The sequence below is a fragment of the Equus przewalskii genome, chromosome 15 (assembly GCF_037783145.1).
Source record: "Equus przewalskii isolate Varuska chromosome 15, EquPr2, whole genome shotgun sequence".
NCBI classification, from domain to species: domain Eukaryota; kingdom Metazoa; phylum Chordata; class Mammalia; order Perissodactyla; family Equidae; genus Equus; species Equus przewalskii.
The window spans coordinates 2,957,782-2,981,506 of NC_091845.1; the positions used below are offsets into that span (position 1 = coordinate 2,957,782).

At 40.3% G+C, this 23,725-nt stretch overlaps 1 protein-coding gene and 1 long non-coding RNA gene across 6 annotated transcripts in view; both read left to right on the forward strand.

Annotated features, from left to right (window-relative positions):
* The window catches only part of LOC139075895 (uncharacterized), a 42,433-nt gene extending 39,187 nt beyond the window's left edge, over positions 1-3,246 (forward strand). For both annotated transcript variants that reach the window (XR_011526804.1, XR_011526805.1), the window contains exon 4: positions 1,980-3,246. This is a non-coding gene — a long non-coding RNA (uncharacterized lncRNA). The remainder of the gene's footprint in view (positions 1-1,979) is intronic.
* Positions 3,247-11,314: 8,068 nt separating this feature from the next.
* On the forward strand, positions 11,315-22,383 carry CNBP (CCHC-type zinc finger nucleic acid binding protein). Of its 4 annotated transcripts, none has more exons than XM_008541209.2 (5): positions 11,315-12,087; positions 19,963-20,100; positions 20,198-20,290; positions 20,465-20,663; positions 21,384-22,383. In XM_008541209.2, the coding sequence occupies exons 2-5, from the start codon at positions 19,977-19,979 to the stop codon at positions 21,499-21,501; spliced, it is 534 nt and encodes a 177-aa protein (XP_008539431.1). In that variant the 5' UTR covers positions 11,315-12,087; positions 19,963-19,976; the 3' UTR covers positions 21,502-22,383. The 4 variants fall into 4 exon arrangements, with proteins under 4 accessions (XP_008539431.1, XP_070430683.1, XP_008539433.1 ...); XM_070574582.1 differs by having other exon boundaries at positions 20,198-20,288; positions 20,460-20,663; XM_008541211.2 differs by having other exon boundaries at positions 19,963-20,079.
* The last annotated feature ends 1,342 nt before the right edge of the window (positions 22,384-23,725 follow it).

The window sequence follows — 23,725 nt, forward strand, 5'->3', positions numbered from 1 at the left end:
GTGGGAAAGCTTCAACCAGCAAGGCCATATGCTCCCCCTCCCCTACGTAAAACGCCAAATAAAAACCCTTCCTTTTAGCTTTTTGGGGAGCTTGAGATTTCAGCATTAGCTCCCCTCTCTCCTTGCTCAGCGCTGTGCAATAATGAAATTCCTACTTTCTTCCACTACCCCCGGTGTCAGAGATTGGCTTGCTGCACAACTGGTGAGCAAACTCACTTCAGGTTCGATATCAGTAATATGGTTTGTATACAGGTTTCAAGCTCAAGAAAGAGGTAAAGCCACAAAACATGCAGTCAGTCACAGGTTGCAAACCAGTGGTCTGTGGGCCAAATCCATACTACTAATGGGTTTCATTGGCCAGAGCAATTTTTTTAATTGGCAATTTTAGAGGAGTTTTAGCTTCCTGGGAAAATTGAGCAGGAGGTACAGGGAGTTCCCCTACACTCCCTGCCTCCCCACACACACAGCCTCCCCCACTATCAACATTCTCCCCCAGAGTGGCGCACTTGTTACAGTCGATAAGCCTACGTTGACACATTATTATCACCTGAGTCTATAATTTACATTAGGGTTCACTCTTGGCATTGTACATTCAGTGGGTTTGGAGAAATTTATAATGACATGTATCCACCACTATGGTATCCTACAGAGTAGTTTCACTCCCCTAAAAATCCTCTGTGCAATTTTTCAAATAAGTTGCCAACAGTTGAACACTGGGAGATTTGTCATAAAAAACAAGAATTTCAACTGTTGAAAAATGAGACATCTGGCAACCCTAATCCCATATTCTCCATGGGCAACAACTAGCTGGAGCTAAACAGGGGCTGCTCCCTTTGAGCAGGCGGGCTTGCATGCCAGGGTTTGTTTCATTTTCATTCTACCTGTCCCCTAGTTATCTTAGTTGGCTCCTTTCATCCAGGTAGGTGGTATTTGAAACAGGAAGATTAGGGAGTAGAGAGAGAAAGCAGCCAAAGACCAACCCTTCAGGACACCAACGATTAAAGATGAAGAGGTGAAGGCAGGCAGTGGTAGGTCTGTGTTTGATGATCCTTCCACCTCTGGGCCCTTTTCCCGTTTCCCTAATGCTTAGCTTAGCTTCTTGCCTTGTTGCTTCATCAAGAATCTAATCATAGTTGATCCTGGAAGGGTTTATAAAGAATCTAATCGTAGTTGATCTTGCACTTGGAATTCCTTTCCACAATTCTTTTATTCCTTTTTCCCACAAGAAGGTCATTAGAAATCAGAAATTAGGGGGCCGGTCCAGTGGCAGAGTTCACACGTTCTGCTTTGGCGGCCTAGGGTTCACCAGTTCGGATCCCGGGTGCAGACATGGCACTGCTTGGCAAAGCCATGCTGTGGCAGATGTCCCACATATAAAGTGGAGGAAGATGGGCATGGATGTTAGCTCAGGGCCAGTCTTCCTCAGCAAAAAAAGAGGAGGACTGACAGCAGATGTTAGCTCAGGGCTGATCTTCCTCAAAAAAAAAAAAAAAAAATCAGAAATTAACAGTAGCTTTATTCTTCCCATTTATTCTGGTAAAACTCTCAGACTGGATAGTAAGAGTGAATGACATAGCAAGTCTTGAGGTATTTTGCCAAAATGATTAACTGGCCAAAAATGTTGGAGAACCACTGCTTTGTCACATAGAGTAAAAATGACCTGGAATAATTACTCTTTGTAAGGTCATGTGGGTTGTTTTATGACATTCTAATAATAGCTAACATATGGATAGCATATTACAGTGTAAAAAGTGCTTCTCACATACATTTTCCTAAACTTATAACCCCCTGGTAAGGTAAGTATCAATTTTCCCTTTGTATGGTAGTTCCATTTAAAAACTGTTTGTATTAACATTGATTCTGGAGATTCTAGACTCTGTTTACTGCATCATTGCAAAAGCCAGCAGATTACTCAACAGTGTTCTTGCCATATTCAAGGGAGAAAGCAATCTCATGTTTTACTTCTTTTTTTTTTTTAGGAAGATCAGCCCTGAGCTAACATCTGCTGCCAATCCTCCTCTTTTTGCTGAGGAAGACTGGCCCTGAGCTAACATCCATGCTCATCTTCCTCTACTTTATATGTGGGACTCCTGCCACAGCATGGCTTGACAAGCCGTGCCATCTCCACACCCAGGATCTGAACCGGCGAACCCCAGGATGCCGAAGCGGAACGTGCAAACTTAACCGCTGCACCACCGGGCTGGCCCCTCATGTTTTACTTTTAAGAGCAATAGTGTATTTCTTGAGGATATTTTCTTCCACCATAGTTATCACACAAATTACTCCGACAGCTGACCCTCAAGGTGTGTCAGAGTCCAAAGGCAGATACCAAAATTGTATTAGGTAAGAGGCCCTGAAATGCTGCCCCCATGTACTTCCCTTCTCCTCTTCCACCATTAAATACTCCTCTGGATTTCATTGGCTTTCCCACGTTTGCTCCGCTTGCACGTCATCCACTCCATTTTTGCCGACTCTACCTACCACTGTGCACTATCCTTGTGATTGTTGTACTTCCTCTGCTCTTATTTACTTCATATTTATTTTTAAATTAATCACATTTTATTATTATTTTAAGAGGAAACTTTTGGAAGCAACCTAAGTGTTGACAAATGAATGGATAAAGAAAATGTGGTATACATATACAATGGAATATTATTCAGCCATAAAAAGAAGGAAATCTTGCCATTCACAACAACATGGATGGACCTTGAGGGCATTATGCTAAGTGAAATAAATCAGACTGAGAAAGACAAATACTGTATTATCTCATTTATGTGTAGAATTTAAAAAAAACAAAAACAAAAAATCGAACTCATGGATACTGAGAAGAACAGATTGATGGTTGCCAGAGGCAGGGCGTGGAGAGTGCGTGAAATGGGTGAAGGGAGTCAAAAGGTACAAATTTCCAGCTATAAAATGAATCAGTCCTGTGGATGTACTGTGCAGCCTGGTGACTATAGTTAACAATTCTATATTGTATATTTGAAAGTTGCTAAGAGAGTAGATCTTAAAAGTTCTCATCACAAGAAAGAAAATTTGTAACTGTGTGGTGATGGATGTTAACCAGATTTATTGTGGTGTTCATTTCACAATACATACAAATATCGAATCATTGTGTTGTATCTGAAACTAATGTTATATGTCAATTATATTTCTATTTTTTAAAATGTACAAAGTCTGTAAATTACTCTGAGATGGTTTAGCAATAAAATAAAATACGTATGTTAGTATGTACAAAAAAAGAAAGAGGAAACTTTACTACACAAGTGAGACAACAGTATAACTTGTATATTATATTATCATAAAATGATAACATTCTAGATGGCTACTTGACCTATGCTCTCCTCATTAAGAAAGGTTAAATACAGTGTAGCAGAGGAATTAAAGGCTGGTAAGCAGCAAATTGAGACTTTCTCCTTGAGACGGATTGAAGGATTGAAAGAGATTTGAAATGAGACTTTATTACCATATGATGCAAATTTAGTCGATGCTCTGCCATGTACCACCTAAAGCATTCCATGAATCTCACCCTGTGAAAAATACTAGGTTAGCACCTCCTAGTTAAATGCCTCCTAGATCTTACCTGGAGAGGTTTGCTTGAATCTATAAGGTTTCTGTAAGGACTAAATAAGATAAAGGTGACAATACTCTGGATATTGTGGCATATAATAATCTCACAATAAATTAGGGGGCCAGCCCGGTGGCACAGCAGTTAAGTTTGCACATTCTGCTCCGGTGGCCCGTGGTCCACTGGTTCGAATCCCGGGTGCGGACATGGAACTGCTCAGCAAGCCATGCTGTGGCAGGCGTCCCACATATAAAAGTAGAGGAAGATGGGCATGGATGTGTGCTCAGGGCCAGTCTTCCTCAGCAAAAAGAGGAGGATTTGGCAGCAGATGTTAGCTCAGGGCTAATCTTCCTCAAAAAAAGAAAAAAATATGCAGGTTTTCTCAGTAAGACTAATAGCTGAATTCTCATCAATGCCAGTATTGTGGTTGTGATATTTGGGCCGGCCTGGTGGCACAGCAGTTAAGTGTGCACGTTCCGCTTCTCAGTGGCCCAGGGTTCGCAGGTTTGGATCCCGGGTGTGGACATGGCACTGCTTGGCACACCATGCTGTGGTAGGCGTCCCACATATAAAGTAGAGGAAGATGGGCACGGATGTTAGCTCAGGTCCAGGCTTCCTCAGCAAAAAGAGGAGGATTGGCAGTAGTTAGCTCAGGGCTAATCTTCCTCGGAAGAAAAAAAATATATATATAATATATAATATATAATATAATAATCTCACAATAAATAAATGCTGGTTGAAATTTGATGTGCAAACTATAAAGTGCTATGTAAATGAGATTATTATTATTCCAGCATACATTGGTTGATAAAATCATAGTTCCTGATGGAATGGGACAGGTCAACCTGAAGAGAGAGAGAGGTGGGCCCTGACAGACTCAGGAAAACCCTAGGAAACTAGATGTGTGTTTGAAGTGTCCAAAAGGAGGAAAAGAGGAACCATAGAAAATATCAAATTAACCACCCACTTTAGTTTGGTCTTGAGCTGTCTTTTGACTTATGTGGCACAAAACGTGAACTTTATTTTGGATAAATATTCGGCACTGGTAATTTCCAGAGTTAGTTTTAGGCCCCTGAGACCTTTTATTGCATGAAATAGGGAAGCCACCATCTAAATAAAGGGGAAAAATTACTTCTAATCATTCTTCAGATGCAATAGCAAAACGATGATTGCCTATTCACGAGTCCAAAATACCTCCTTTATATGTAATAAATCAGTGTAGAAAAGGAATTTCATGACTTAGAAGTATCAGGCCCACAAAAACTGATCTTAGTAGTATTTTACCTTACTAAAACACTTTGGAATTTGCAAAGCATTTTCGTATATTATACTTATTTAATCCTCACCACAGTCCTTTGAAAATATCCAAAGCCTCTTTTCTTTAACATTTATCTGTATAGCATAGGTATAAATTTCATGCTCCTAGAAATCCTAGTACTTTATGTTTTTGCCGTGGTTTAAGGGGAAATTACAAGAAACTTTATATATCAGTTTCTCCATTGGCCATCTGGGGAATTGGAATGTTCATATAAATAAACTAGTCAAGATAATTTTGGTCACTGGATGTTTTATAAGGTAATTTATTGAAGTGAGAGCTGAATTTGGAATTGTTAACTCAGCTATGCAAACTGTTTCACTGCAAGCACCACACCCCAGCCGGAACTCTCAGTGCAGATGAGAAAGACAAGTCACTGAGCTCAGGACAGTACTGGCCGTGCCAGCTGGTACAATCCACAGCTTTATGGCCAAGACTGCAGAAGAGTGGCTTCCGCTTCCGTCAAGGGAGAAAGAACAAGTAGCAGATGGGAAAGTGAGCAAAGAAAAAGCTTCACTATTACCTGAAATTGCATTGGCTTTGGCTTGTCCAAAAGCTATTTCCCTTTTCAAAGTCACTTTGTGCGCATTGACCATACCAGAATAATCAGCATTCTCTGTGGCTGGCTGAATGGTGAGTCAGGATTCTAAATTCTGGCTGCAGTGCTGGGGAAAATGGAAACACCAGTGCAGGAGTACATCATGATGTCAGCAGTTTCTGAGGGCTGGTCAAAATGCTGAAACATATGGTTTTGTGATACAATAAGTGCATCTGAATGCCCCCCAAAAATGAGGCAAAGGTTTGCTAAAAGCAAATCTAAGGACTCATGGCATTTGCCCTCAAGTAGTTAGAAGTTGTGACATGCTCTGCCTGGCATCCAACATGCTACCAGTAAAGCATTTGTTGGCATTTCTCAAATACAAAGGAAATGCTACAAAGCATGAAGGGTGCAGCCGTCTCCCCAAACCCAGTGTGGGCAGCCCTGAATGACATTCCCTGAATGAAACTCCTCTGTCCCTTCATCAATGATTCAAATCCAAGTTTCAGAAATTCTTTATCAATTCCTAAACTTTACATGATGTTGAGAAACAATGATCACCAAAATGTCAACACAATCTTGTATAACTCACAAAAGATTGGTATTTAGAACCTATAAAGAACTCTTTGAATTCAGTAAGAAAAAGGAAAACAACAAAATAGAAAAAATGAGCAAAATTGGGCCCTTCTCAAAAGAGGAAACATTCTTGAATAGCCTACAAATACATATACGAAGAGATGTTCAACCTCACTGGTAATGTGGGAAATGCTAATTGAAAAAACGAGATACTGAATGAACATTTATGTTCACATAAAAATCTATACGTGAATGTTCACGGCAGCTTTATTTGTACTAGTCAACAACTGGAAACAGCACAGGGGGCCTTCCATGGATGCTGGTTAATCTGTGGTCCATCCGTACCATGGAATGCTACCCAGCAATAAGGAACAAGCTATTGATACATGCAACAACTTGAATGACTCTCCAGGGAATTATGCTGAGTGAAAAAAGCCAATCCCCAAAAGTTACATACTGCAAAATTCCATTTATATAACCTTTTTGAAAGGACAACATTTTGGAAATGGAGAGCAGGGATTAGGCAGGAGGGAGAAAGCAGGAGGAAAGCAGGTGTGGCTATAAAAGGGCAACAGGTGTGAATCTTGTGGTGCTGAAGCTGCTTTTTGCCTTGAGTGTACAGGTGGATACAGAGACCTATACATAAGATACAATTGTATAGAACTAAACAAAACACATACACAGAGTACAAGTAAAATTGGGGAAATAGGAACAAAACCCGTGGGCTGTATCAATTTCAATATCTTGGTTGTGACATTGTACCATACTTTTGCAAGATGTTACCATTCGGGGAAATTGGGTAAAGGTACATGGGATCTCTCTGTATTCTTTCTTTCAACCACATGTGAATGTACAATTGTCTCAATAAAAAGAAAAAAACGAGACACCATGTTTCACCCATCAGATTGGCAAAAAATGAAATAATCTCACAGTATAAAATGTTGGTAAAGATTTGAGAAACAATGGCGCCCTCATCCATGCTGCTGGGAGTATAATTTGGTATGGCAACTTTTGAGGGTAATACGGCAGGCAACAAGTGAAATATAAAATACACACCATTCATTGGCCAACCATTTTCCTTCTGGGTTTGTATACCCTACAGAAACTCTCCCACATGTGCCTGAAGAGACCTGTATAAAAGGGTGCTTATTACAATATTGTTTGTAATAGCAAAAGAGTGGAAGCAACATAAATATCCTACAATAGGGTAATGGATAAATATATTTATAGTACACAAAAGTAAAAAATAATGAACTAGATAAGATTATATATAATTATATTATATACGTATCAGAAACAATATCGAATTTAAAAAGCAAGATGCAGGGGCCGGCCTGCTGGCACAGAAGTTAAGTTCACTGGTTTGGATCCCGGGTGTGGACATGGCACGGCTTGGCAAACCATGCTGCAGCAGGTGTCCCACATATAAAGTAGAAGAAGATGGGCACAGACTGGCTCAGGGCGAGTCTTCCTCAGCAAAAAGAGGAGGATTGGCAGCAGATGTTAGCTCAGGACTAATCTTCCTCTAAATAAATAAATAAATAAATAAAAACAAATAAAAAGCAAGATACAGACTGATATTTATCCAGCAAATATTTGAGTGCCACCATGCATAAGGAGTTGTTCTAGGACCTGGAAGTACAGCAGAAAACAGAGAAAGTCCTTGCCTGTGGAGATTATGTTCTTGTTAGGGAACATAAACAAATAAGCAAATAGGTATGATACATTTACGTAAAATTTTTAATTGTTCATGTATGGTTTGAGATTATGCATATGTAGGTATATGTGTATATATAGTAATTTTATAATATATATGTATGCATTATAAAAAATAGACCAGAAGGATATACACCATTTCTATGATACTGGGAGGATGAGAAAGAAGCGGCACTTGGGTGAGGAGGTCAAAGGGAACATTGGCTGTGTCTGCGATATTTTAATTGCTTGGAAGCCATTCTTTTGCCACGTAGAAATTCAAATGTTCTCTTTTGTAGTTATAATTCATAACTGAAAGACATTTTCCTAGTATAAAAATTTCGAGTCTATAGTTAATGTTACTTAAATTGAAGTCTGAGAATGTTTCTTAAGATTGAGAAATTGATTATTGATTCATCCTTGCCAAACTCATAAGTAATTTATAAACTAGAATGGCCATTTGTGTTAATTTCCAAAGAAAAAGGCTGAAGATACATGCAACAAATGCACAGTATTAGATTTGGGCTCTCTTTTTCTTATCACCAATTAATTGGATCAATCAGGTCACAAGCACCTTCTGAGGTATGGGTGGCACCCTGGTTTAGTTTGTGTTAAAAACATCAGTTGTTTTTGGGACTTGTAGGAACTCTGTGCAACTCTATAGGTCTTCTTTACTCATTTAAAATGAGGGGATTAGATGAAATACTCTGAGATTAGACTAAATATTCTTCTAGATTTTAGACTCTAAATCACCCAATTACATAGTAGTTCTTTTTCAACTTTAACAATCAATTACATTATTTTTGTAGATTAGGGGAGCTACATGATCAAGTTTTACACTTTATAATGCTCTCTCAAAGAACAATTTAAGACATCTTGTAAAATACTATTTGGAAACAATTTACACACACCATTATTTTGCTATACACTACCTATTTCAAAGTTTAATGTAGATGCTTGATTCAAAATTACTTTTCTTTTTTAAATGAATGCATGTACTTCTCTTTTAAGGAAAAAAAGAATGGGTGGTTTTACTTCGAAACTTTCAAAACTATTTGCAAATAAAGTTTCTCTTACCAGTTAGTTTGCGGAAGTATAGACAGTTTCAATTTGAGGTCACAGAGGAGGAAGAATGGAATGCTCACTAAATTATTAGTCAGTGTTTCATATTTTCCTTATCACGAATTAGCATTCCTTTCACTTTAATGGGCCAATAGGAAATTGTAGGATTGGGTTTCAATAACTACTGGGAGGCAGGAAGCCTTGTGTTTAAGCACCTGGGCTGCCTAAGCATCTGGACCCGATTTCTTGTTGGGATAATAAACCTATAGGGGTTTTGTGAAAAGCACTCAATAAATAACAATAATGATAATAATGGATAACACTTTAGTAGTAATTACTCTATGCCAGGCATTGTTAAAAGAATTTTATATATATTAACTAATAGCTATTATCGGTATAACTGATGCCTATTTCAGGATTTAACTTAGTAAACCATGTTTCTGCTTCAGAAGAGGAGGGGAGAGTGGAAGCAATTGATTCTCCTTTAGTTGTATACTTTCTAAGTAAAGTCATAGACTATCTCCCTGCTGGCAGAGAAAACAACACACGGAAGGGTTTAGACAGATATATGCGATATCCTCTCCATTTAACAGCAGAAGTTAAGGCATGTACTATGCAGTTGGGCATTTTAGGGGAAATTAAGAGTTGACAGGTATTGCTCAACTGGTACTCATTTTAAAGAATTCTGAATCATGCTGAATCACAGCATTTTACCTGGTCTTCTCTCAGGACACTTAATACTTTCTTACGGCCCTTTTCGTCCTGCAAGATCTTCAAGGACAAGGTCTACGTCTTAACTAGTCACCTTTGTAACTCCTGCAATGCTGAGCACAACACCTCGGTAAGACTGAACACTAGACAGAAGGTGGGGGAGAAAACGCTTTTCTAGGGGAGGGAAATGTAATAGGAGCCTCTTTCTTCAAATATGGCTGGCAGTTTATCTTTCGAGTGGGTTGGCTTTTTCCTTTATCTTCAAACATCTCTAATGAAACAGGTGTACCCAAGGGGATATCCAGACAACACAAGCTACTGTAGTTATATTCCAGTATAGACTTTCTCTGGAGACAGTCATAATGCCTCATGATCAGTCTGGTTCTATTAATAATTGTCATTACAGAAAGCTGGATGCCAGGTAGAGAGGAGCCATTAGCTGTCACTACTCCCAGAGCCAAGCAGCAAAGATTACATTGTTTCCATTCCTTCCACTTACGTCTTTTAAAACCTATAGAAAAACATTACGCCCTGTGTCTCTAATTCACACCCACTCTCTCTCTCTCTCTTTTTTAATATTAGGAACATTCTGTCCCTGGATCTATAATGAATAGCAAACATTTTGTGCAGCACTGTGGTTGGAATGGCAAATAAAAATCAAGTCAGGAAATATGAACTTATAATTTTAACCTGTCCTCCTAATATGGCATGGATATACCAAGGGTGGACTTCCTACACAGCCTCTTACATTATACTGACTCACTGTTAGGGCTTAGGAAATCACTAAAGTGCCTGCGATTACCACACTACTGCTTACCTCAAGATATTACAAAAATTAATCAGTTAGGGAGGGGGAAGCCTATAAAGCTGCATAAGCTTCTTGGCAATAAAACTATAAATACAAAATACCATTTTACTATTGGTAACTCTGGTGTTAAAACTCAATACATAAACTGTTACGCAGTGCAATCTTATTGGAAATGGTGCCTTTTCATACTGAATTTAAAAATATGTTTACTTTAAAATTGTCTTGGTTGAAAAAAAGTTAAAGAAAAACTGGTCCTTGAAATAGTACATTCACTCTTTGATAACTGCTACCTTTTATTAAGCACTGTGTTGAGCACAATCTGCTAAATGCATTACAGTGATTAAGCACTACTGATGTGAACCCAAGTTGAACGCCTGATTCTCAGCACCTGCGCTCTTAAACCCTCCGCTATCCCACCTCCTCACAAACACGATTTCAAAAGTCGTACAGCCTTGGGACTCGGAGGATTCAACGAGAGCAAACTGGGAGCAAAACGATAGCTCGAGTCCACACAGCTACCAGCCGAACTAATGCTACAAACAGGGCCTGTGCGTTCCAGTTTTAACGTCTTAATAGATCTGTGCACTTAATTTCAGAATAGTCATTAAAGGAATGGAAAGTACATTCCTCGATACACCAGCCATGGGCTGCATGCTAACCTCAAAGAACATATTAAACTTAGTATGAGATTTTAGTAATTTCAGGGCCTTTTAGAACTGAAAAAACTGGAGACTTCCTTTTTTTTTTCATATTTCCAATAAAAGTCGTTCCAAAATGGTACATAAAATTTTCAGAAATTTTAGTTCATATTGAACAATTTAAATTGGTTTCATCCTGACAGAGTATCTATGACCACGCAACCTTTTGGAGAAAACACCAAATTTAAACCAAGGGCCATGCCTGAATGCACGAGCTCAGGCCCGAGGGCTCTCCTGGCATTCCCTCAGCCCTCGGGTCGCTGGGACGTCACTCCAGCGCGCTCAACAGGTCACAAGGTGTGCTGTGAGGCGCAGTCTCAGCGCCATCCTGGCCCGTCCTCACGCCGCCCGGAGCCGGCCCCCGTCCCTCAGCCCGCGTTCCCGTTTTGAGGGCGGTCTCCCAGTCCCGGAGGTGAAAGCAGCAAGGCCTTCCGGGCTCTCCTCTAGCTCACACAAAACCCAAAACTAATGTCAGAGCCGGCGGCCTACGGCCACAGTCCCTGCCGCGACTCGGCGGCCACGACTTCTCCCCAAACCGGGACGTGGGTATCGGGCAATGGGGCCTGGCTCCGCGCGTCCGAGCCAAGGCCTACGGGCACATGCTGTCTTCGGAGCCCGAGAAGGCGGAGGAGTCTTCCCGGTCCCACGCTAACCACAGCCACTTCCCTGAGACCCGTCCCCTGGCACCCCTCCTCGCTCGGTGTCGGGAGAACCCTCCGGGGCCAGGACGCCCAAATTGCCCCCGGCCGCGCGGAGCCGGGAAGAAGCAAGAGGCGCCGGAGCGCGCCCGGGAGCTGAGGCTACGAGCGGGAAAGGCCTCGCGCGGGGCACGACGGGACAGGCCGCGGCGCGCGGAAGAAGAGGCCCAGCCCACTCCGCTCCGCACTCGGTCTGGGCGGCCCTCCGGCTCTGATTGGACGCCCGATCCCAGCGCGCTGATTGGCCGCGTGGGCGAGGCGGAGGAGAGCCGTGCGCAGCGGCGTGTGTGGGGCCGTGTGCAGACCCGCGTGTGGCGCAGGCAAGGACCCTGAAAATAAACAGCCGCTACCTTGTGAGCGGTCTTCCTCGGGCCTGCGACAGAGTCTCCGCCGCTGCGGGTCTGCTCAGACGCCGAAGGTGAGGACCCGGAGTAGGGGCCGGGGTGGAGGCTGGGGGAGCCGCGGCGCGGGACCTGGCCCGGGGCGGACGGAGAGGGTAGGGAGCGGTGAGGCGGCGATGGCGGCCGCACTTTGGCCTGCTTTGCTGCTGCGTCAGGCGGGAAACTCGGCTGCCACCGCCGCCTCGGGCCCGGGTTTCCGGCCCCCAGCAGTCGGGAGACCCTTCTGCCCTTCCTTTCATCGTGGGAAGCTGGGCCGCCGCGCGTCCGGGCCTCTCCCGGGGCCAAGGCCGCACCCCAGGCCGCAGCCTGACAGCAAATGAGGCCCGGGCCCGTGCGCCCTTGGGACTGAGGCCCTGAGACGCGAGGGTCGCGGAGTGCTGGACGGAGGGTCGATTTGGCGGGAACTTACTGGAAGGAGGCCGGGTGGTGGGGAAAGGCCCCTGGTGCGGATGCAGTGGGGGATGGGGTTGGGTCCTTCTACGGGCCATGTGCTGGGGTAGTGGGCCTGGCGGGCCATGTGCCAAGGGTTCTGGTGGGCTTAGAAAACGGTCCTTGAAGAAGCACTTGTGTTTAGGATGGTGGGACACACTGCTGCAAGGCCTGAGAGTCTTTGGAATTCATACTTTCATACTTGATAGCTTCCCGTTTCTTGAATTTTTATCGTCATTCAAGTGCTAAATTATTTGGCTCACACTGTAATTCGGAAAGAGGCAGATAGAGCCAGCTTTCCGTGAATCGACGCTATCTGAGTTGGAGGGGCGTTTTAAAAACTCAATTATCAGAAGAAAACATGAATTTGTCAAACTTCCAAAATCATAGCAGCAGCAGTAGCCTTTGCATCATTTCTGGGGTTAATTAAACGAATGCAATTTAATCTAAAAAACGAGACAGGAAAGTCGATTCGCCAGCCTCCATCTAGATTTCCCAAACGTGAAAACCTATTTTAGAACGGTATAATCGCCCATATTTGGATTTGGGTGTTGATTTTATTATGGATAAGGATTATGCTTGTTGCCACATGTTAGCCGCATGGCGTCAGCCACAGGGCACTTCCCAAAGAAGTGACTACCTCTGGTCTTGGGGGGGGTCTTAGAAAAGGAAAACATTGCTTAGTAATCACCTGTGATTTCAGATAGTGTGTTTCACGCTTTGTTCTGAAGGGTCCGCAGAAAGGGTAAATAAAGAAGCCGAGACCAGTTTTTTGTTTGTTTTAAGGTAAAGGGAGACTCATTTATAGCCTCATCTTGCCCCCGAATTACAAGTTTTTAAAAATAAGTTTTCCTCTTTTATTGTTTGACCCAATTTTGGAGAGAAAACAGAACCAATTAACTTGTGCGTGAATGCCTTAACCTTAAGTTAATTAAATTAGCAACTTTGTTACGCTTGTTCAGGCACGCTTAAGTAAGGTTTTGAGACTTTTAAAAAGATGTGAGTGTCAAAGTTCCTACCTCTTAGGCCTTTTCTCTCCCCCCCAAAGCAGTTATTTTCAAGTGCTTCAAAAAAATTGCTCTCATCGTGGCTTAAACACCTACAAAGTGCCACGTACTTAGGTACATACTGTTTTTAGCTTGTTGAGCCTGATTCTTGTCTACAGGGTGCTCTCTGTACTGAAATCTAAAAGGAATAATTTATTAGATTCCCAAGGGCTGTATTGAATAATTTTTTTTCCAAATTGGAACTCTTGGTGACAGTTTTTCTAAAAAAGCTAGCAGTATACATTTGTGTACTTATCTATATATGTCACATTGGGAAACTTGGGTAAGTTTTTCTTAGCAACCAGAGGTCCACGTTCGTTTTCATATTAATAACAAGAGAGGTAATGTATTTCAAACAAATGTGCAGTCTGTAAAATAATTTTGAGTCAAATCAGTGGAAGACCAAAGGGTATTTATGACACTGGCATTTGAACATCTGGAACAGGCAGTCATATCTTTTTTTAAGGCATTATAAATGGGTTTTGTAATATGGTTTTTTGACTGGATCCTTTTTACCTTTCTTTTAAAATTTAATATGTGGTATGTACATGGGAAGGTACCCAATTGGTGCTCAAAAGCAATGGAACTGCAATTTGACTTATTGGAATGGTTGGTCTGTTGGCTACATACTTAACCACAAGAGGGATTTTGGTTTTGTTCGCTGTAGGAGTGAGAGGGTTTTTTAAAAAAAGATTTTGGCTTCTTTCCTCTTCCTAGCCTCCTGACAGTAAGTGGAGAGCCAGAAGACTGATGCCAAGGCATCCTGGCTGGCTGTGTGGAGAACCCTCTTTCCGTACTGTCGCACTTAATAGAACTCCTGTTCTGGCAGTGGCAAATGTTGCTGCAGTAAGGGCATGCTATTGAGGGATTCCAGTGAAGTATGCACCATTTTGATGTTGCAAAAAACTGGTGGGATAATAAAATGAAAGCTTGTGACGACCAACTTTAATTTATAAGTAGATGGATTCTGTTAGGAGAGGGTAGTACCGTGATCACCTGGAGTGGCTTATAATTAGAAATGAGGGTATTAACTAGTGACGTCAGGTGGCCAGTCTGGGTCTGTGGTGACACTCCTAAGTTCTGCCTCAAAGAAGGTTAAGAAAATCTATCTTGGCTTAAAATTCGGGAAAGCTATGAGATGGTATACTGTGAATAAATTCTTTTATGGCTGTGGTTTTTTAGAAAGTTATCAATTGTAATTTTATTTTTATTAAAGAGAATTATAGAACAAACGCTTTTTGCATTCAAATTAACGTGTGCTTTATATAATTATTTGCTATCTAGTGACAATGCCCTGTGTAAATTTTTGAAGTAAGCGGTGAATTGGTATACTCTTCTGATAATAGCATTTTCACTCGCTGTATCACTTAACCCTAACAAAAGCCTCTCTACAGAGGACTTAGAGCCAGACTGTTGAAATTTTCACTCTGGAACTTTCTAGCTATATGGCTTTGAGTAAGTCACTTGGTCTCAGATCTTCAGTTTCCATATCAGTAAAATGGAAACAAGAATACATAACCTGCAAGGTTGTAAGGAGTATAGATCATATGTTGTTTAACCCTTGGCTCATAGTAGATATTTAGTTGTTAATTAAAACCCTTCAGGGGTCAGGGGAGGCAGAAATGGATGTAAGTAACCAATGTCATGCAGTAAATGCAGGAACCGGGATAAGAATCCAGAATTGCTCCCAGTATTGTACTCTCTTTTTCACTGTTCTGGCCACAATGCAGGTAATGCACAATGTAACTTGCTTCCTTCCGGTCTATCTATAGTTTATTTTTATTACAACAGTCTGAAGTGTTTCAGTACTGTTGGAACACTAAACCCACTTATTAGAGCTTAACAGTGAGTGCATTGGGAGGGGGGCAAAAGCTCCACAGTGGTCTAAAGGCAAGTAGGTCAGCAACGCAGATGAGTCAGGAATAACCCTCAGCTTGGGGAAAATAGCTAGGGATACAGCAAATGTGATTATATACAGCTGTGTTAGGAAAAAACCATATAGAACAATAAAGCTAGATTCCCATCATACTTTGTCATCCCCCACCCCCAACTTGCTGTTGCTGTTTATTTTAAATGTAATATTTATAGAGTTATGGTCTTTTATTCATTGGCACTCTTATTGTTAGTTTTGACCATGTACTGTTTAGATTTAAGTAGTGTACTGGCTTTATTCTTGGTATCAAAAATGTGATACAATTACTGACATTATTGAAGACAAATTAATATAGCCATTTGAGTTTTGGTACCAATTCCAGGATTTGAGTGGTAAAGCCTACATGAGTGCAAAATCTGTTAATAGTCAGGCCTCTTAGCTTAGCATACATGGCCCTTCACAGTGAACCTTCCGTCTTTTTAAGACTGCCGTACTCCTGCTGCCTGGCATGCCTTGTGCTGCTACTGCATCTGTGAATGTGGTTTGTGTCATGAAAATTCAATACCGAAAAATTGAAATGGAAACAGATACCTGATCTCTGTTGAAAATGTGAAGTAATTTGAAATTCACCCATTTTTCTTTTCTTACCCCTTCTCCACTCCATTTATGAAACAGACTTTATGAGCTAGGCAACTTGAGTATAAGCAGACTTAGCCCCACTCTAAGCCTGCTCTCTAGACAGGGGAATGGTTTCTAACCTACCTGTAAGCAATCTAACTTAATTAGGGGAAGAGTAGAAAGGAAAGAATAACTATGTAAGCAAAAGAGATAAACCCTTGGAGTTTTTTAAATTGAGCATCAGGCACCTGGTAACAATTCTCACCACAGACCAGTTTTATTGTCTTCCTTTTCCAGATAAGGACAGGAGAGGGGTCAAGTGGTTGGTTAAGTGGTTAACCCAACCTTAGCTATGGTCGCCAAGTCTTTTTACTGTGTGAGGATGCATAAGTGTAGATGCAGCAGTGATTTTTAGCAGCAAAAGGAAGAAAATATATGCTCTCCTACTGCCTGGCAACAGCGAGAACACAGTATTTTGTCTTTTATCTTGAATTAGTATATAAGTTTTGTATCATTCCATAAAATATTACAGAGATCTAGTTGATTGTGAATTCTTGGAGTAGGAGGAAGAGCCTGGTTGCCAAGTTAGAGTCCTGTCTTGGTTGCTGACTTTTAGTGTGACTTTTCCAGTTACATGTGGGAATTTTATTAGATAATCTGAAATAAATACTAATTTACAGTGATTGTAGTCAATCCTTAATGAGTACATAATTGAAAATACATTGTTGCTTTAAATTAATTGGTGTAGTAACTCTTGTGATAGCAAGAATGTTTTGTTGTCAGTACTTGATTAGATTGAATTGGATCTATACAAGAAACGCAATTCAGTTCATTCAGCAAATGACTCTTAGCACTCCCTCTGCCAAAAAAGGGGCAGTTAAAATACTGAGTTACATAACTGCTGCTAAATGCTTAATTATATGGGGTGTTGTGATGATTCAAAGGTGAATAACTTGGTCTCTGCCCTCAAGGAATATGCTAAAACGCACTATGGTAGTGCCGTCAGACATATTAACAAAGTGCCCTGGGTCTATTATTTAACAGGAAGGAGAGTTCCAGGCTGGGAGATGTGGTCAGATTCTTTTATAGAGTTGGCATTTGAGTTGGCTCTTGAAGGTTGAAAGAGGTTGTGACAGGTGGAGAGGATGGAGGCAGGACAGTACAGCAAAATTCCAGCCAAGAGCAGTCATAGGCAGTGAGACTCACGGAGCCATAGTTCTCAGCTCTGCCTTACCTAACTGCCTTTAGTTTTCCTAAGGAATAACATGAAATCCTCTAAAGAGAATACATTTGTATATGAATATTAGAATGGGGCCCTGCCTCCTAGGATAAGTAGCATGCCTCTAAAACATAGTGGAAATCAGTTGGTTTAATGTTACTAAAGAGCAAATCTATCACAAGGGACTCAGTGAAAATGTAGACTTGGCCAAAGAGGGAGAAGGCAGATTGCATACGCATTACCTAAGCCCACTGTGAAGACATCTTTAAAAACATGTGACCTATTAATGATGAGTCTTTCGGATGTTAATAAAATTAATGTTTCTTTTCCCTTTAAGATTGTGGGTTTTTTTTTTTTTAACAGTAATTTACTCTAGTAAAAAAAATTATGTGAGACTAAAATTTGTTGATGGTAAAACAAACATCTAAAACTAGTTACAGTGTATAAACTTTTGCTTTTGCCACTGAACTGTGCATATCTGTTTTACAGATTGGTTTAATTGCAGTCTAAATGGAGAGAGACTGCTTTCCTAAATAATTTGCAGTTCATATGGAAATGATTGCATTTTAACCAACTTTCAGTTAGGAATTAGGGTTGGACAAAGTAGAGCTTAATGTTTAATCTTAAAGTGTTATTTTAGCTAATCGTTGTCTTTCCAGGAATACTTTTCCTGTCATTTCTTTTTCCTCTATTCACTTTGGATCTGGGTCCCATGAATAAAAGTAAGACAAAATGGGGAAAGAAATAGTTCATGAAAAATCTACACATAGGTTAATCAGTTCTTGAGTAGCTAAATTGTTTGAACTAGTATTTCTATGCTGAAAGTAAACCTAAAATTTTAAATGCTGGCTTCATTCTGCTGATAAACATTTGATGATTGATTATAACATATTTCCTTTGCACTTTACTATTATGAAATAAACAAGGTCCTTTAAAGCAGCAGTCCAGAGGGGAGATTGCCCAGAACTATTATTTCTTTAGCTTTAGAAATACATATTGAATATTGGATTGTCGTATTTTCTAAAAGATAAGTATCTTGTTTAAATATTAAATTATAAAATTTTAGGATTTGTCAGATTGCCTGGATTACCTTGTAAAAAGCAAGTGCTCTTTTCTGTACAAAGAACTCATCAAGAGCCATAGTGAGATATGCTCAAATTGGTCTGACTGTAAACTAGAGGAAGATGCAGATTGTATTTGTTTATCCTGACTGTTTTCTCTGGTGGAAACCAGCATTTCGTGTGATTGAGAATGCTAACACCAGTGTAAGAAAGCAAATGTAATCTCACATTTTACAGAAATGCATTTTTAATCCTCAATGGCTGATTTCTTCTGACTAGAAATGTGCATTATACTTCTGAAACCACTACAAGTGTCACAGGCTTCTCCCTCCCCACCCCCCGTTTTTTTTTTTTTTGGAATGTTTATATGGCAAGTGGCAAGGCAAGAGTTGGTAGAAAGATTCTTCTGAAAATTTATCCTGAATCTGATTGCAGAGAGTTGGAATAAGTAAGTATTGAGTTCTTTTTAGTCACTAGATGTCTCTTGAGCTTAAAGATGAACCAGTTACTGAGAGGAGGGAGGGAGGCCGTGCCATTTGAGTTTAGGTGCTGTGGTTGGTTTTCTAGTTCCACTAGCCAGTCTTACTCAATTGGAACAATATGTTTTGCCTAGGTCATGGTTCTTATGCTTGGCTTTGAGAAGGTATTTTTAAAACTTTGTGTACCATTGCTTAACAACTGGAATTCAGGGTAAAAATCTTTAGATATGGAAGTGTGGAAATTTAAAAGTTACCTTGTTTTTAGTAGCTAGTTTTTTTAAAGGCCACTTTACTAGGAGTTTGTCCTGCAACATTCCATTCCATTCTATTCCATTCCATTCTCTTCTATTCTAGGAAGAGCCCCTGTTTATTTTTAGATTGTTACATAAGTATAAAAGCCATTTGCTTTAGTGGGAACTTTGCTTTTATTTTGACACAATTTCCAATAAAGGAGTCTGTTATGAAATTCCAAGTGGCCTTGTTTTAAATGTAAAATTACAGAAAAATTGGAAAAGAGGAAAATAAAAGTAAATAAATGGTCCCGGTGCTTTAGATGCCATTAGCACTTGGGTAGTGTACCTCTTTGTCGCTTTTCTATTATTTTTAACACAGTGTATCTTCTGGAGACTAGTCAGAAAGCAAGTGCTACAGTATAACTAGGCACACTGTGTTAGATGCCAAGGTAACAGAAAATTATTTTTCTTCACTTACCCTTCACTCTCAGAAACTATACTACAGTTTCATGGGTCTGGGTTATTCCAATTTTATGACTAGTAAATGATTTCCAGTTGTCCAAAATAAAGTTTACTGGCTTATGACCATGAAAGTGTGTTCATTAAGTTGGACTTGAAATGAGGTATTACTAATTATTTCTGATGGCTGTTCTGTAAATCCCATCATCCCATCAATAACTGAATTAATGTCTGTATTTTAAAGATCAAAAATTGTATGAAAATATGTTTTACAACGTTTTTCACTTTTAATATATTTCATAATAGGCATTATAATGCCTAAGTATATAGTTGTGATTATTTTCTCACCAGTATATAGACTGGCTCCCCCCTGCCCCCCGAATAACTATATCCAGAAATACACTGTAAGGGGAGGAGAATAAAGGCTAAAAGTAATTTTAAGTGGTTTAACGTTTTCATTTTTAATATTTTGAAGATCTGACTGCAGCCATGAGCAGCAATGAGTGCTTCAAGTGTGGACGATCTGGCCACTGGGCCCGGGAATGCCCTACTGGCGGAGGCCGTGGTCGTGGAATGAGAAGCCGTGGCAGAGGTGGTTTTACCTCGGATAGAGGTATTTTTGTCGAATAAAAAATTTTGAAGTACTTCAGTATTCGTTAGTATCAAGACTGGTTTAATTAGCAAAATTCTTTTGTTTCTGCCCAAAATAGGTTTCCAGTTTGTTTCCTCATCTCTTCCAGACATCTGTTATCGCTGTGGTGAGTCTGGTCATCTTGCCAAGGATTGTGATCTTCAGGAGGATGGTAAGTGTTTAACACTTCCTTTCATACCCTTCTAGAACTTGGAGAGGTGAGCATGTGCTACTGCACATAGCATTGGAAAAGATTTTCTGTCTTTGAGGTTTTGTATGGTTTAAAACAGCAACGTTTTGTAAAGGTTTTATAGTCTTGGTCTGCTTCTTTTCCTTATTGTTGAAGCCTGCTATAACTGCGGTAGAGGTGGCCACATTGCCAAGGACTGCAAGGAGCCGAAGAGAGAGCGAGAGCAATGCTGCTACAACTGTGGCAAACCAGGCCATCTGGCTCGTGACTGTGACCACGCGGATGAGCAGAAGTGCTATTCTTGTGGAGAATTTGGGCACATTCAAAAAGACTGCACCAAAGTGAAATGCTATAGGTAAGTTGTTAGAATGTTGCTGGCGGAAAGCTCATTGCAGAGATTCTTTGAGATGAATTAACTATACAAACGGAAGGACCTTGTAAATCAGTACATTCAGTGACATTTGGCTGTGACCAGGTGAGACACATTTTAGGCATACATAGCTAGCAAGCAGCCTGTCTATACATTAGTTAGTATTCTGCCGTGATAGCTTATGGCAGCTGGACAGCTTATACAACTTTAGAATTTTTATTGTTTTAAAAATGAAAATGTAATGTTACAATACTTTGGAGTTTTCTGAGACTTTGTAGACAACTGTATAATTCATATACAGAAATCTTTTGTCGTGTAACCAGAAATCTTTGCCTATCTGTGAATGTGACATAGAATAAAATGAATATATTCAAAGTGTGAAATTTAAGTTTTGATGTATACATACCTGTGAAATCTTAAGAATTAATTTGTATGAGGATATGACATCTTTGCTAGTGTTTCGGTTTGGTGTTTCTCTCTTACGGCGAGTATTTTAATTTTATGGTTTAGGCTGCACAATAGCTAGTTGAATTAGCTAATTCTTCTTTCCTGCTGTTATTTTAGGGGTTAATAAGACTTAATGTCTTGAAAACAAGAATGTATTGCTTCACTTGTCATTACTTTTTGTTCTGCACTGACTAGTGCTTTAGTACAGTTTTACATATTCTGAGCACCATTGTGAAAACTATTAATTTTTCTTTTTAGGTGTGGTGAAACCGGTCATGTAGCCATCAACTGCAGCAAGACAAGTGAAGTCAACTGTTACCGCTGTGGCGAGTCAGGGCACCTTGCACGGGAATGCACGATTGAGGCTACAGCTTAATTATTTTCCTTTGTCGCCCCTCCTTTTTCTGATTGATGGTTGTATTATTTTCTCTGAATCCTCTTCACTGGCCAAAGGTTGGCAGATAGAGGCTACTCCCAGGCCAGTGAGCTTTACTTGCCGTGTAAAAGGAGGAAAGGGGTGGAAAAATATCGACTTTCTGCATTTAACTACAAAAAAAAAAGTTTATGTTTAGTTTGGTAGAGGTGTTATGTATAATGCTTTGTTAAAGAACCCCCTTTCCGTGCCACTGGTGAATAGGGATTGATGAATGGGAAGAGTTGAGTCAGACCAGTAAGCCCGTTCTGGGTTTCTTGAATATGTTCCCATGTAGGAGGTAAAACCAATTCTGGAAGTATCTTTGAGCTTCCATAAATAACTTTAATTTTAGCTTAATGATGGCCTTGGATTGTCTGACCTCAGTAGCTATTAAATAACATCAAGTAACATCTGTATCAGGCCCTACATAGAACGTACAGTTGAGTGGGAGTAAACAAAATAAAAAGACAAATGTGCGTGTTAATGGCTATGTGAGAAAAATCGGGATAAAAGCCTAAACAGGAACAACTTCATCACAGCGTTGATGCTGGATATACAGATGGTGATGGCAAAGGTTTAGAACACATTTTTTCAAAGACTAAATCTAAAACCCAGAGTAAACATCTATGCTCAGAGTTAGCATAATTTGGAGCTATTCAGGAATTGCAGAGAAATGCATTTTCACAGAAATCAAGATGTTATTTTTGTATACTATATCACTTAGACAACTGTGTTTCATTTGCTGTAATCAGTTTTTAAAAGTCAGATGGAAAAAGCAACTGAAGTCCTAGAAAATAGAAATGTAATTTTAAACTATCCAATAAAGCTGGAGGAGGAAGGGGAGTTTGACTAAAGTTCTTTTTGTTTGTTTCAAATTTTCATTAATGTATATAGTGCAAAATGCCATATTAAAGAGGGGAATGTGGAGGACTGAAAGCCGACGGTTTGGACTTGTCTCTTTGTACTGACTCAGTCATGTCCTCAGTAATGAAAAACAGCTGTTATAAGGAAGCATAGGCTTTAGATATTTTGGTGTCAGTTGTTTTGCAGTGATGGAGAAATTTAATTTTCTTTCTAATCCATTATAATGGTGCCCTCCTGTGTTCATTCTGCACAGTTTTAATACTATTGCTATGTTTTAACATTTCCTGGGCTTCACAAGGATCTGAAATGTTGGATTCCTTGTTTTTTTTCCTAGCATCAGGTCTGAAGTTGAGAAAGAAGTTAGAAATCATTTAGTTGAATAAACTCACTTTATAGATGAGTTACTAGAAGCTTAATCCAGAGCCTAGAACCTTAAACATCCTTCCTACCCTGTGCCCTCTGTACTTTTTTGTCTCCCCACTGGACTAAATACAGTTAGTGACATATGCTTTCCTGACTTAGTGTCCCCCCCACTGCTCTGTGATTTTTCACCTTGGATATATTGTGGATTTTTCATCGTAAATGTAGTCTGGTCAATTTGTTACGGTACATCACTGCAGTTGGTGTCTCAGCTGTGCTGTGTCAGTTCCAGTTTTGTCCAAAGCAGGCAAGAAAGTGAAGTCATGACGTAGGTTCATTTCCTTATGACTATAAGCTTACATACTTTCTTTTTTCATTTGAAATTTTTGCTGAGCAAATGGTATGCCTCAGTGTTAATTAAAGGCAGCACTGCTAAATTAATTAAGTTCGGGGTTGTAGGGGTGGTGCACATGGGATGTTTCCCCCCCCAAGGTTTCCAGCCTCAAGTACTAAAACAAAATATAGCAAATGAGATATTTAGAACTACTTTACTTCACAGTCTTTTTTTGCTGAGGAAGATTCACCCTGAGCTAACATCTGTTGCCAATCTTGCCCTTTTTGCTTGAGGGATATTTGCCCTGAGCTAATGTCAGTGCCAGTCTTCCTCTATTTTGTATTTGGGTCGCTGGCCCAGCATGGCTGCTGCTGAGTGGTGTAGGTCCACGTGCGGGAACCAAACCCTGGCCGCTGAAGTTGGGCGTGCCAAACTTAACCACTATGCCATGGGGCCGGCCCCTTCACACAGCCAATTTTTGTGCTGCGTTTGTAGTACCTAGCACCCTTTGCTGGGAGACTCTTTGAGTACATAATTAGGGACTTATTCACAGCAGACCACAAAATGTTCTTTGATAAGATAGTGTTTATTTTGTTGTCCTTGATGACTCTGAGCAAGTGCAACATG